The sequence below is a fragment of the Myotis brandtii genome, unplaced genomic scaffold, assembly GCF_000412655.1.
Source record: "Myotis brandtii unplaced genomic scaffold, ASM41265v1 scaffold82, whole genome shotgun sequence".
NCBI classification, from domain to species: Eukaryota; Metazoa; Chordata; class Mammalia; order Chiroptera; family Vespertilionidae; genus Myotis; species Myotis brandtii.
The window spans coordinates 7,526,875-7,540,975 of NW_005371324.1; the positions used below are offsets into that span (position 1 = coordinate 7,526,875).

Genomic DNA, 14,101 nt, shown 5'->3' on the forward strand with positions numbered 1-14,101 from the left:
GGGATGAGGATATGATTTGAACATGATATGAGATTCTAGCTAAGCAAAATAAAAAACTACGGGCCTAGGTTTTCTTGGGTAATGCTTCAAGTCTTTATATTGAGAATGAAACAACCAATTTCTATACATCACCGACAACTTATTTGCACAGGGGGGGAGTACCTTTTATTGAGACACCCGATGAACAAAATGTTCACTGTTTAATTAATATTACGCTTTCAGTTTAATGGAATGACAAAAGAAAAAGTATTACTAAGTTCTAAGTAATATAAATTACAATCCTAGTCCATGGGATGTCCTTTATTTAGCGAGCATAATTCCAATACAAAAGAAGGTTACTGTTACATATTAGGAGTGGTTAGATACAATAACAGAATGTTTAGCCCTGACTCTAACATGTTATTTTTAAGTTCAGATTCATGAATGCTAGTTCTTTCTCATTTAACATACTCCCCCAAGTGAAAACCTGGTGTATTAGGTTTTTATATTACAAGATGAAAATATATGCCTGAATCTTGTAATGGATTAACAAGAGCATTTAAGTGACAACATTGCATGAAACTTACTAGGCATAGACTCAAGATCATAAAAGTACAAAGATGACAGATGACAATCACTGTACATGTGAGTATTATCTAGGACATCAGATCAATTATCAAATGCAAGGCCTTTCCTATTTCGTCTTAAGGTGTTGAACATATTGCTATGTCTAATACACTTACTTCTATTATATTCAACAAAGTATTCGTGGATGCAAAATCTTGCATCTTAATTTCTAATTATAAAAATCCAGATTAATCCAGAAAACATAAAACACATATAATTGAGGTAGGTAGGTTTTTGACCTTAAGAATACATTGCTTCTACCACAATTAAAAAGTTATTTTAAAAAAGAATATATTGCTTCATGGATCTGCCCCTGATACTTAAGTTTCAATGTTTTAAACCACACGATCAAGTGTGACAGTGCTAATCTACTATGTTTAGTAAATTCCCTTAGAAACACACCCCTAACATCTTCCTTTTCCTCTAATGATAACAGTAGTGCAATAATATTAATAATGAACAGATTATTTAATCAATTCCCAAGTTAATACATGTCGAAAATCAGGGAGGCCAGTTGTATTCATTTTAAAGTTAATAATCATACTGTTTGGAAAATAAGATCACAAACACTTTATAACTTTGGATATGCTTTATTATGCCACAAATTCCCAGGAAATATAAGAAATAGTTCTTCTGAATGGGACTAATAATTTCACAAATACTAGCACTTTATTGACAACAGCCAAGTTTTCTAAGATGGTGCACATGTATTTAAGCTACTTTTTCAAAATCTCAATATTTCTATAAGTTTTAAAGGGATATTGTAGCAGATCCTACTTTATTTTTTAATATTCAGTGTAAAAATCTATATGTGAAGTAAATACATATATTAAGGAAGAACTGCATGTGAAAAAAGCCTTGCCTAAGAACTCAGGTGATGCATTAGCACTAGGTACCATTATGTAAAAGATCATCGTCAGAAATGTTCCCAATAAACTGAGAAAAGGAAAAAAAATTAAAACTGCTCAGTCTTTAGAAGTATTAATTAGTGGTATAATTTTAAAAAGGGAAATGGAATATTCCTTTACTTACATATGGATTAAATAAATTAGAAATACTTCTTTTACTGAAAAACCAGTATACTTAACATATTTTAAGGCTAAATACTGACAGCATTTTCACAATGTCCAAAATGTGCATGGGAAATTAGGTAATACCGATATTTCTGCCACATACCTAAGGGTAAGTAAAGGGAGATGAGTACCTCAAGCCAAAGGCAGTAACTGAGCCTGGCAGACCACCTGACATGTGGATAGTGGATCACTGTCCCACGCTGGGCAATGTTCTCTGAAAAGGATGCCCTTTAGGGCAGTAATTCTGCACTGTATCAAAGTTTGGTAATTTAACATTGAAATTGTTGGTTAATATATATGGACATATGAAAACTTCCCCCGAGACCAGGTTATTAAATAAACTAAAAGGGGAAACAATGCTGGTAGCTAAAATTATATTAACTCCAGAGTCCCCAGTGGAAGGTATAGAAGGAAAGAGGCAACAGCAGCTGTTTCCAAACTTACGTTATGATCAGAATCATCAGACAGTGGGTGAGCTTTAAAAGGGTCTCAATCTAAACCTATCTAGAAACTGCAGCCAGGAAATTATTTTTTAAGCAACCCAAGTGATTCTGATGATCAGCCAAGGTTGAAACTTCTGAAGTGGAAAGGGGTATGGGCTAGGGGGGCAATCTAGGCCACTGCAAAGAGTTTCAGAATTCAACATCTGAATTTTATCATTTACTCTACAATTTTTCCAACTGTCTCACTCTTCCTATTCTTCTAATAGTGAGTAATGAAGGGGCTAAGCAAATGAAGGAAAAAGAATCAGTGGGGTACCTAAAACACATTTTACTATGTTCAAGCCACTTATGTATATTAATTAGATAAATGGGCATCCATATACTCATGTTTGAGACTCTACTAACACTTCTTAATATTAATGTTATTTTAAAGGAGGGGATTTCCTTACTCAACATGAAAATGTAATATAAAACAACTCTAAATACTAATGATAATAGAAAAAATTTGTATAATTCTTTAAAATAATTATTTTTTAAAAATCTAATAGTAGAAAGAAAATCCTTTAAATTTGAGGTAAGGCAATAAGTCTCACATATGATAACAACTGTGTCAGTGTTATTCTCCAAGTTAGAAATTAAGCAAAAATATTTCCATGCTAGTTCTGTTTATGTACTCTTTTGTAATGTATAAATGTTTTTAGTGTGGATAAATATCTTGGTTTTTATTTTAATGTATATGATAATTAAAGATATGAAATTTTTTCTTATCCACTAAAATCGTACACTCTATCAAGGCTTGATGAATAAACAACTTTTTAAATACCCCATGTTCACTTATAAACTAAAAAAGGTAGTACCTACATAAGAAATTTTATATTAAAATTACAAACATTATGTTCTTCAGAAGTTAACATGATTTAAAATTTTTGCAATATTCAAATACAAAATACATTTTAATTTACTATAGCACAATTCAAGTATTCTCTTAAATTTTGTATTTAACCAACTAGTTAGTATGTGATATTAAGTGACTTTTTATAATAGCTTTCCTTTTTAAAGATGACTGTTATACAAAATAGTGCGACTCTATCTATATACTCTAAATTGCTTAGATTAAGTTGAAAGAACAAAGACAGCAGACAAAGACCTTTATGAGTAAATCACCTACACATAAAAGGTTGCACACCCCAGTAATAAGGCATTTGCAGGTAACTCCCCAGAAGAATTTGAATTCATGTAAACAAAGACTATGTATATTCCTTTAGGGAGAAAATGCACTACCATAGATAAAATATATTCAAATGGTTGTGACTTTAAACTATATATTATTTGAATACCACACAAAACCAAAGAGGCATAACCTGTAATTTTAATGACCGAAAGATGTTACTTATTCGTGAAATAAAAAGTAGATACTTTTTGAAACTAACAATGAAAAGGAAATGTTTTCAAAATAAACATCCACTGTTTTCCAGAAATAAATATACATACTTAATGTATTGCAGCACAGGAATATTGTCCTCATATTAACCGTAACATTCAATCAGTAGTTTTAAAATATTTTTCCACACTGAGGCTGAATCTTCTACCTTGTCAGTTGCCCAACGACTTTTAACAGAGTTTTATTCTCCTGCTTTAGTTGTTCATTCTCATCTTCAATATCATCTAGGTCCTTAAGGAAACAAAAAGGAAAATAGTATGTGAGTTTTTAAAAATGTTCTAAATAAAAACACTTCAAAAAATACACACTCAGAGGTAATTCATATAAGCAGTCAGTCTGGAAATGAGGGCAAGTTCTGAAAACAACTTTAGGTAGAAATGTGCCACCTAAAGGAGCATACACTACTCAACTCCTTCTCATTGATAATATGAGCCAACTTTTGCCAGATCTTTCAGTTTTTCAAGAGACGCCAGAATTCTTTAACTGTAAATCTTCCAATTTTTAACTATTACAAATAACTTAATTTTTTATTTTAAAAAAATCCCCCATTCCACAAAAAGAATACATATTGGGGCAATATGAGGTTCAGAGGCTCACACTGCAACCTTGTGTCAAATTAGGCATCAAAAAGAAACAGGTACAAGTTCTGGATATACTCCTACCACTTTGTGTGACCTTTTAAAAGTGTGTATGTTGTGGGGTGAGAACCTGAGGAGTTGATAAGAACTGAGGCAAACAGAAAAGGCGATCTGGGGCAGACAGAGTTGATCTGGCTTCTCTATGATATTTTGTTTGAGTGAAAGGTTTTAGAGCTTAAAAAAATTTGAAAGCCACTAAACTAGGTAATCACCCTTTGGCTTTAAAGTTATGTGATTCTAGCTCTAAGTTCCCTATTGTAATTCTAGTGCCTTATATAAAACCATTTGGTAAATACAAAGGCCATCTGCTCTAAGTTTCAGTTAGAAGAAACATTATTTCAAGGCAGACTATTTACTGATGGTTGGAAAGCAGACATTTATAGATTTATCCTTGCAATTCAAAATACTAAAACTTGGAGCAATCATTATATGTGCTATTGGAGAACAGCATTCTAATAAATTTAGTATAGTCTCTTTGGATAATTAGGTCCATGATTTAAAAATGTACAAGAACATCCCTGGCTGGTGTGGCTCAGTTGGTTATACATCCTGTTCACCAAAAGGCAGCAGGTCTAATTCCCAGTCAGGGCACATACCCAGGTTGCGGGTTCAATCCCCAGTCCAGGTGGGTGTAGGAGGCAACTGATTGATGTTTCTCTCTCCTATCAATGTTTCTACTTCTCTGTCTCCCTCCCTTCCTCTCTTAAAAAAAAAAAAAAAATTTAAAAATGTACAAAAACAGAATTTGCATTTACTCACAAACTACATGAGTGATGTTGAAAAACTGATTTGTTTAAAGCAACAATAAAGATACATGATTCCTAGAATTACTACAACTGAGACTTAGATAAGATTTAGAATTTTAAGCTCTGAAAGTGCAGATGTTTTATTATTCCCTTTAATGCACAGTGCTAATACATCATAAACACCAAAAATATTTGCAGATTTCATTAAATCATAGTCCATAACCAATAGTTAATGCCTGTGTTCTGAACCAAGATGAAAGACAGCCTATAAAAAATAAATTGTTTAGAAGTAGGATTCTCGAATACCTGAGGCCAAATACTGGCTCAGTTGATTACTGTGTGATTACTACACATGACCTTGAGCAAGTTAAACTGAGTTTCAGCAGCATCATCTACAACCTGTAGTTAATGCCTTTCAGCTATGTTATGTTGCACATAATGAAGACTGTATTTTCTCTTCTTTCATAGTTAGAGTTAAGACTGGATTAGAAATATGTTCTTTTTCCCCTAGCAAGCATGTCAAACTCGCAGTTGGCAGGCCACATGCCTCCTTCAAATAAATGAGGCATGTGGCCTGCCAGCCTCGAGTTTGACATGCTTGCAAGGTAAACATTTCCTTCCTCTATCCTATCTAAATTCTTCTAAAAGCAAAACTATGGAATCTCTTCTCATTACCATTACCTAAGTATCGTCTAGCATTAAGACCTGCTTTTTTAAGCAGGAAGTAAATTCAAGGGCTAAAAAGAAAAAAAAAGAGCTACAAATATTCATAAGAGAAATCTTCAGATAAAGCTTATTAACCTAAAGTTGAGAATGCATACATACACTTGAAGAAAAAGAGGTAGGGAAAATACAAAGAAATTTGGAATGTCCTATAGCAAGGAAGTAGTAACTGCAGTTCTTCATTGAGGAAACTTTGTGCCTTTTATGTATAGTGGTGACCAAGCTGCCTCTCACCTCCAGATGAACAAAACACAAAGCAATCCATTCATCAGTCCATCTCCAACAGAATAATGTTAAGTAAATACAATTGATAATTAGACAGAGGAAATAAATTTACAGAAGGAAATATTTCTTACTACCACAAATTAATGGCATTAATGAAAGAATCAACCAAATAATGAAATTAAATAATTTCTTCATATCTATATATTTTCATCCAATTTCCAGAAAAAAAGGAAATGATGAAACTGAAATATGTAAATACTCACTCTATTTAACAAGTCAATTTCTTCTTTGAGTTTTCCGATCATTTCCTCTTTATCTTGCATCAGTCTCACAAGTCTTAAGTTTTCCTGCCTTTCTCTTAATATTTCCTAGTAAATATAATTACAAAGTTGATTAATTGGAAAGTAATTGGTGGTTTATAATCTTAAGTGTCATACATCTGCCAAATATGGTGAAGATAATATGAAAATTTCCACTGAATTTTCCTGCCACTTGATGAGGGAAGGAAAAATCCATCCCAGAAAAGAACCAGAGAATGAAAGGAACATAGGAGTTGTAAGATATGTTTCTGATTAAATCTATGTTTACACAAGTCTTTAACAAATACTAATACTCAAAGTCCCCTCTTTAGCTTATCACCACCATTAGTAATAAAATATTTTGATCGATAATATCTGTTTGAAGAAATTCAAATTTATTAAAAATATAGTTTAAGAAATTTACTTTGTTATGCACCTGAAACTAATATATGTCAACTGTATGTCAATTGTAACTGAAAAATAAATTATTTTAAAAAGAAAAGGAGAAAGCTATATGGAAAAGTCTAAACAGAAAAAAAAAATGGCCCTCAGTTTTACTTCCAACTCTGCTAGTTAACTGACAATGGATAAAATGAAGAAACTGAAATAGATTACGGGTTTTTAAGCTTCTTTTAAAACAACGTAACACCTTTTCCAAAGAAATCTTATTTAGAGAAACCAGGGACTTGGGCTAGGTCAGCCACCTTGGGGGCAAAAGAGAAGCAGAACTGAAAAGGTCTCACCCAGAACTTGTTTCTTTCCTACTAACCCTCAGCGAAAGCAGCCGGCCGGCCTCTTTAATCAACTGCTGCCAGCCACTAAGAAGGCAATCCAAACCCTTGTGGAACTTTCAACACCTTTCTGAAGAATCCCCTTGAAACCTACTGAACTATGTATTCCTTAAAGTTTTAACTTTAGATTTATAGAAAGTAGTTTGAAAGCTCAGATGTGAACTAAAAATAATGATATGTTATAAAAGAAACAACTTTACAAATTAAAACTCTACTAAAAATAATCTTTATATCACAGGTAATAATTTCAATTTAGCAAAACAAAACATATTTTCAATAATCAGAAAGTAATTCAGTACCATTATCAATTTTAGAGGTTGACTGTCTATAGAACCTGATAACTTTATACCAATATCCATTTGCATTGTTCTCAAAGATACTACTAAATAGGTTTATTCTTAAAATTGTTTCAAACATCATCTGTATATTGCTTTGTGTTTATAACAAATGTTACCCCAATAAATTTAAGAAAATTTAAAAATTGTTTCAAACACGAAATATGGCTCTGGGCTCTAACTCAGAACCCAGAAGAAAGTCTACAAATGACCATTTGTACAGATAATAAAATAAACACACAGTAGTGCATTCTGCCAGGAAAACTTGTAACCATTTCAAAGGCAAAGACTATTTTCAATATATTAAAGATAGTAGCACTTGGCAGGATGGGAGTAGCCATTAAATATTAAGGAATACAAGAATTGGCTCTGCTTCTAAAAGTTGTAACATCAACAGAACCGGATACAGGAAAATATTAAGGAAATCAGAAAGTAAACCTAGCCACTGTGCATCTAGACAATAGACGTAAGACAGTGATGCAAAGCTGCTAGTTGACTATACATGGAAATTACCAATAACACCAATGATATCTTCCATTGGTGCCCTTATTCTTTTCCCTTTTTTTTAGCACTGTCGCTCCCCTACAAATTTCAATTTTTTCTCTCTTAACTGCTATGCAAATTAAAAAAAGAACTCCAAATAGTATATTAATTCTATCAACCTTAAATAATTTGTAACTCATACCTTTTCGAGATCTTCAATTTTCTTTTCCAATGTGTTACTTGAGACCAAATTACCTGAAGCATTTGCATCCCTATTATGTCTGCTGAAACCACTTCTATCTGTTCGGGGATATCTACTTGAGATATCTTCTTCAGAGGCAGTGGTTGTGCTATGAAAATAAAAAGATAAAAAAAATATATATATATTCAAAAAACATCTAATATACCCAGCAAGAAGAATGCTGAAAATATTTTCTATTCACCATAAACAATTACCATTCCCTGAGAACACCTGGTTATAGTAATCAACTTATTTATAACTATAGAAGTTAATAATTATTCCAACACAATGAAAAACACTCATTAATTCTTTTGACCAGTATCTCCTGGATAGCTGGTAAGGACAAGACACTGTTCTGGATACTGTAACAGAAAACACAGACACAGACTCTGCCCTTCAACTTAACAGAGATCACAACTAATTATAACAAAGCAAGACCATCATCACAATAAGGTAAGTTAGGGTACTATGACAGGGAATTAATGCAGACTATCTGTGATAGAGAATCGCTTTCATTTTTTAAAACAATTCTAATCCATCATGGACCAATACTTTTATAAAAGATCAAGTAAAAATGAACTATTGGAAAAATAAAAGAGACCATACAAGTCCAAATATTTTATTAGATTCTGACCCACAAAATTATATTTTAAAAATATAATTAGAATAAATAGAAAAAAGGAAAGAATTACCTAAGATTGCATATTTTTCACTGGAAGTATGCACATAGGCAATAATAGGCTATCACACTACTAAGTCACCTGAAGGCTTGACTGGACTGGAGAATTTGCCTCTAAGCTCATTCACATGTCTGATTGCAAAAGGCCTCAGTGTCTCACTGGCTGCTGGCCAGAAGCCTCAGTTCCTCAGTATGTGGGCCTCTCCATTGGGCTGTTCACCATATGGCAGCTGTCTTCCAGAGAGAAAATGACATAGCAACCAAGACAGACACTGCATATCTGTTCTGCCCAAATCTCAGAAATGACATTCTGGCATATCAACTCTGTTGCAATGTGGAAGGGGATTACACAAGGTGTAAATACCAAGAGGCAGGGCTTCCAGGGGCTCTCCTGGAGGCTGGCGACCATACTTGTTAACTTACCTATACTAGGTTGGACTGATGATTATGCTGCTCACAGGGGTAAGGTATATCGAAACTACATGTATGTTTTGTTTAAATAGCACTCAGAACAGAAAAACTAGTTTCACAGGTGTATGCTGATAGGAATAAAAGAGATTTTAAAACAACTTCAGCAAGCTTAGGATATTCATTTTCAACTTTTACCACAAATGCAGAAAATGACACTTTTCAAAATGTCTTCAGTCCTTCATTAGTAATCAGCTCCAATCATTTAAAGTTAAATCTAAAATAGCTTTTGATAAAAAATGGATTCCTGATCTATTAATTTCTTATGCATGGGTTTTCTTTTGATAGAACATTATGCAAATGTGTAATACTAAAATCACCAACTTTACTGATAACTGTTAAAATATTGTGGAACTCATCATTATTTGTAGAACTTTCCCCCAAAATTTCCATTCATTTTTGTTCTTTGGTCTTATATAACATTGAAAAGATTTTATGTCTCCCTTGCATGGAAGACTAAGATTACTAAATAAGAACTATTAGAAAAATAAGTCTAATTCACATATTTTAAAAGCTGGGGACCAAACTGTTGTCTTAGCTTGCAAAAACAATGAGTTCATCCCAAAGTTCAAATACTTTCGTCTGAAAATTTTCCTTTGAACATTATTTTTTATATCAGCATATGATTAACAGTTGATTGGTGCAGCTTCCAAATTATCATTTACTTTTTTTAATCTCAAATTTAATGCATTAGTGTTCAAGTAATTCACACATTTAGGGAACCACTGTTAATTTAGCTGATATAACAAGTACACTGCTTAGTTCAGCTGAGATAGCAAGACTTTCTCAGAGAAACAAGCAGGACATTAATTTACATTCTGGCACAAGTTCCAGCATGTTTTCCCTGTCACTGTCTCTATATAATCAGAACATACTCCTACAAAAGAAGGCCAAACTTCAAAACACAGTTGATTTGTTAACCCTTCAAAGTTTTATATACTTCAGAGCATGTTGTGCTTGTCAGCAAGGAAGTTAAAAAATAAATTCTTCATATCACTGTCATGTTAGCAAAAGTCAATGTGTTCATTAAATTATAACAAAAATTCCTTTGCTATCTTATTTGTTAAAGAATTTGTTTTCTTTATCACTAAACTGGTCCTAAATTTATCAAGCTATAGTGTTGCTGGAAAGTATTACACAAACTACCTTCTTTGCTACAGATTCACTCAACATCTCTAAGCAAATATCTTTGTCTTGTCATTTGTGTATAACCTGAAGTGAGAGTTTAAAAGAAATTCACAGAGCACTAATGATTACATATGAAATCCTGAAGACTGGCTGTCAGCTTCTTAACTATAATATTCGTTCAAATAATGCATTTGTGGTTGTGAATATATTTATGTCATGCCTATTATAAGTGCCACTTAAATTTTGATGGTTTTATTGTTTTAGTAGACAGTACATCACTGCAAATAATTCACTGTGGTTTTAGCACTTCCACATCCACTAAGGCTAAACACTGAATTCAGTATAGGAAGGACAATGCTTTCAACAAAATGAGTACAGACTCTGTTGTTCTGTATCTCTTTGAAATTATAGTACTTCCATCATCATCACTTGGTTTACTATTATTGTCACATTCAGAAAGGGCTATCTTTTCTTATTTAAAAAAAAAAAAGTCTATTAAAGCTTGTTTTATCATAAATAAATTAGAATAAAAAATAAAAATTTTACTCCCTGGATATAGATAATACTAACAAACACAGAAATTGAAAAAAATTTTTAAGTAAATAAATCTTCACATTTTCTTCAATTCTTAAACATTTTGGGTTACAAATGACTAATATAAAAATAACACATGTACAGCAGGCTACATATACTGCTCAAGCTCACATGGAACATTCATCAAGAGAAACCATATTCTGGGCCATAAAACACATCTTCACAAATTTAAAATAGAAATCATACAACGTCTGCTCTAAGGCCACAGTAGGATTAAACTAGAAATCAGTAGCAAAGATAATTGGAAAATCTTAAAATATGTGGAAATTAAACAACACACTTCTAAATTACATGTGGATCAAATAAGAAATCTCAAGAGAAATTCTAAAAATATTTTCAATTAAATGAAAATGAACCCACAACTTAAAATTTGTGGGATGCAGTGAAAGCAGTAGGATGCTTAGAGGGAAGTTTATAGCACAGAATGCATATATTAGAAAAGAAGAAAGGTCTAAAATCAATATTCTAAGTAATTTTCTACCTTTGGACACTAGAAAAGAGAAATTTAAATCCAAAGTAAGTAGAAAAATGAAATAATAATTAAGAGTAGAAATCAATCTATAATAATAAAAGCATAATATGCTAATTAGACCAGACAGCCGAATGACCTTTCAGACGAAGCTGCAGCAGCAGGGGCCAAGGCAGAGGTGGTTAAGCGAGATCAGGCAGGCAGGCAGGCGAGTGGTTAGGGGCAATCAAGCAGGCAGGCAAAGAGGTTAGGAGCCAGCAGTCCCAGATTTTGAGAGGGATGTCCGACTGCCAGTTTAGGCCATGTTTAGGCCATGTTTTCCCTGTCCCTGTCACTGTCCCAGCATGTGGCGAGTCACTGTCCCTGTCCCAGCATGTTTTCCCTGTCACTGTCTCTATATAATCAGAACATACTCCTACAAAAGAAGTAGGGGGGGGGTCCTTCAACCTGGCCTAAACCTTCAGTTGGACACAACTCCCCCATGCACAAATTTCGTGCACCGGGCCTCTAGTTAAATTATAAATAGGAAACCAATATATAAAAATCAATAAAACCAAAAGCTCTTTCTTTGAAAAGATTAATAAAACCAACAGGATCCTACATGGGCTAAGTAAGAAAAAGAGAGAATAGACTTCAACTACATTACATGGTAGAAAAAGCAAAACTATATAGAGAGAGTAAAAATGCTAAGTAATTGCCAGGGGTTGGGGAAGAGGTAATGGGGGTGTGAAGGGGGGGATAAATAGGTGAAGCACAGAAAATTTTTAGGGCAGTGAAACTACTTTGTATGACACTATAATAGTGGATACATGTTATTTATACATTTGTCCAAACCCAATGTACAACACCAAGAGTGAACCGTATTGTAAACCATGGACTTTGGGTGATTATGTGTCGATGTAAGTTCAACTGTAATAATTGTATCTTTCTGTTGGGGAATGTTGATAATGGGGGAGGCTATGCATTTGTGTGTGTGTGGGGGGGGGGGGGGGGGGAAAGGAATTCCTGTACCTTCCCTTCAATTTTGCTGTGAACCTTAAACTGCTCTAAAAATTAAATTTAAAAAAAAATTGTGCATGCACCATTGACTTGGGTTAGTCAATATCCAGTTCAAAAGAGAGTCCACTGATAATGCAGTTGCATATGATGACAATATCAAAATGCAATTCAAGCTTCTAAATATTTACTTTAAGTTCTTATCTAGCTATGGACTGGTAATGACCAATAGTTCAAGGACCACACTTTAAGTGATAGTTATGCTAGAGAAAGTTTAAAACTCAGAAGAGGACTAAGAATGTGCAAATATCTAGAAACAAAGAGCATGTGGCCTATTTAAGAGAAGTGATATGACACTGAAAAAGTGGAAAGTCTGAAAGTCATTTTATAAGAATTTAAACTTATAGTCTCTAAATTTTATTCACTACATACCCATGTTGGTATGAATGTTTGTTTATGTACTCTTCTTATAATATGATTTACAATATAACCATATTATATATGACTATATATTACATGTTATATATTCATTATTATAAATATATGCAATATGCATTATACACAAATCAGTGATTTATAATATAATCACATTAAAATAAATATTATCTGTATCACAAAAATAGAACATAAGGGATGAAAAGAACTTAAAGTTTATATTTTAATTTTTTATGGCACAAAATTTTGTTTTCACAAAACACTGACCATAACATTGAAAAGTAATTTATTTATTGGTGAGAGAGAGAAACATCAATTTGTTGTTCCACCTATCTATACGGACTATGACACGTTTAATGAAAGTATAACTGAAAATGCTGCATCACTTTTTAGAATCTTATTTTAATACTTTGTCACAGAGATTCAAAGAGCTAGTTCTAAGATCAATTTTCATATTTGATTTTATGGTTATGCTACCAGAAAGAGATGGTTCACAATAAAAATTTAAATATTTTTAAAAGTTTCACTAAAAATTCCAAAGTAAACAAAGATTTTTTGCTGTTTTAAAATAGATCTGATTCTGTGAATCTTGCCAGCTGAATAAACATGTGATCATCTTTGTCCATATATACTTGATTTGATATTCTCCTTAAATTCCACCCAGGCATATAAATTTTCTAAGTATTAAACTAGATAATTCAGAAATCCATTTAAAATTTGAATTGCAGTACTGTGCAACATTCAGAAAGTGAACAAACAGAGCATGCTTCCCTCAGGATACCTCCAGGACCAAATGACCATCTCACATATAGAGCAAGGGTAATGAGTAATACACAGTACTAGCTATTAAGTACTAATGCCTTAATGTTTTTTATATTAAACTAGAGACCTGGTGCACAAAAATTTGTGCACTGGGGGGGGGGCGGTCCCCTCAGCCCAGCCTGTGCCCTCTCACAGTCTGGGACCCCTCGGGAGATAACGACCTGCTGGCTTAGGTCTGATCCTGGGTGGCAGAGGGCAGGCCCAATCCCTAGGTGCAGCCCCTGGTCAGGCTCAGAGCAGGGCTGATTGGGGAGTTGGGGCGCCGCCCCCTGTCATGCACAGAGCAGGGCGGATCGGGAGGTTGCGATGCCACCCTCAGTCACGCTCAGGGTAGAGCTGATTGGGGGGTTGGGGCACCGCCCCCTATCACACTCAAGGCAGGGTCGATGGGGAGGTTGCGGTGCCACCCCCTGTCACGCACAGAGCAGGGCCGATCAGGGGGTTGAGGAGCTCCCCGCTGTCACTC

The 14,101-nt window shown here is 33.7% G+C and overlaps 1 protein-coding gene across 1 annotated transcript in view; it reads right to left on the reverse strand.

The window, feature by feature from the left end:
• Nucleotides 1-264: 264 nt before the first annotated feature.
• Nucleotides 265-14,101, reverse strand: part of PAWR (PRKC, apoptosis, WT1, regulator) — a 52,114-nt gene continuing 38,277 nt past the window's right edge. Inside the window, exons 4-6 of the mRNA XM_014531679.1 lie at nucleotides 8,006-8,153; nucleotides 6,159-6,263; nucleotides 265-3,794 (exon numbers count right to left, since the gene is read on the reverse strand). Of these exons, the coding sequence (XP_014387165.1) occupies nucleotides 3,708-3,794; nucleotides 6,159-6,263; nucleotides 8,006-8,153 (340 nt within the window). The 3' untranslated portion in view covers nucleotides 265-3,707. The remainder of the gene's footprint in view (nucleotides 3,795-6,158; nucleotides 6,264-8,005; nucleotides 8,154-14,101) is intronic.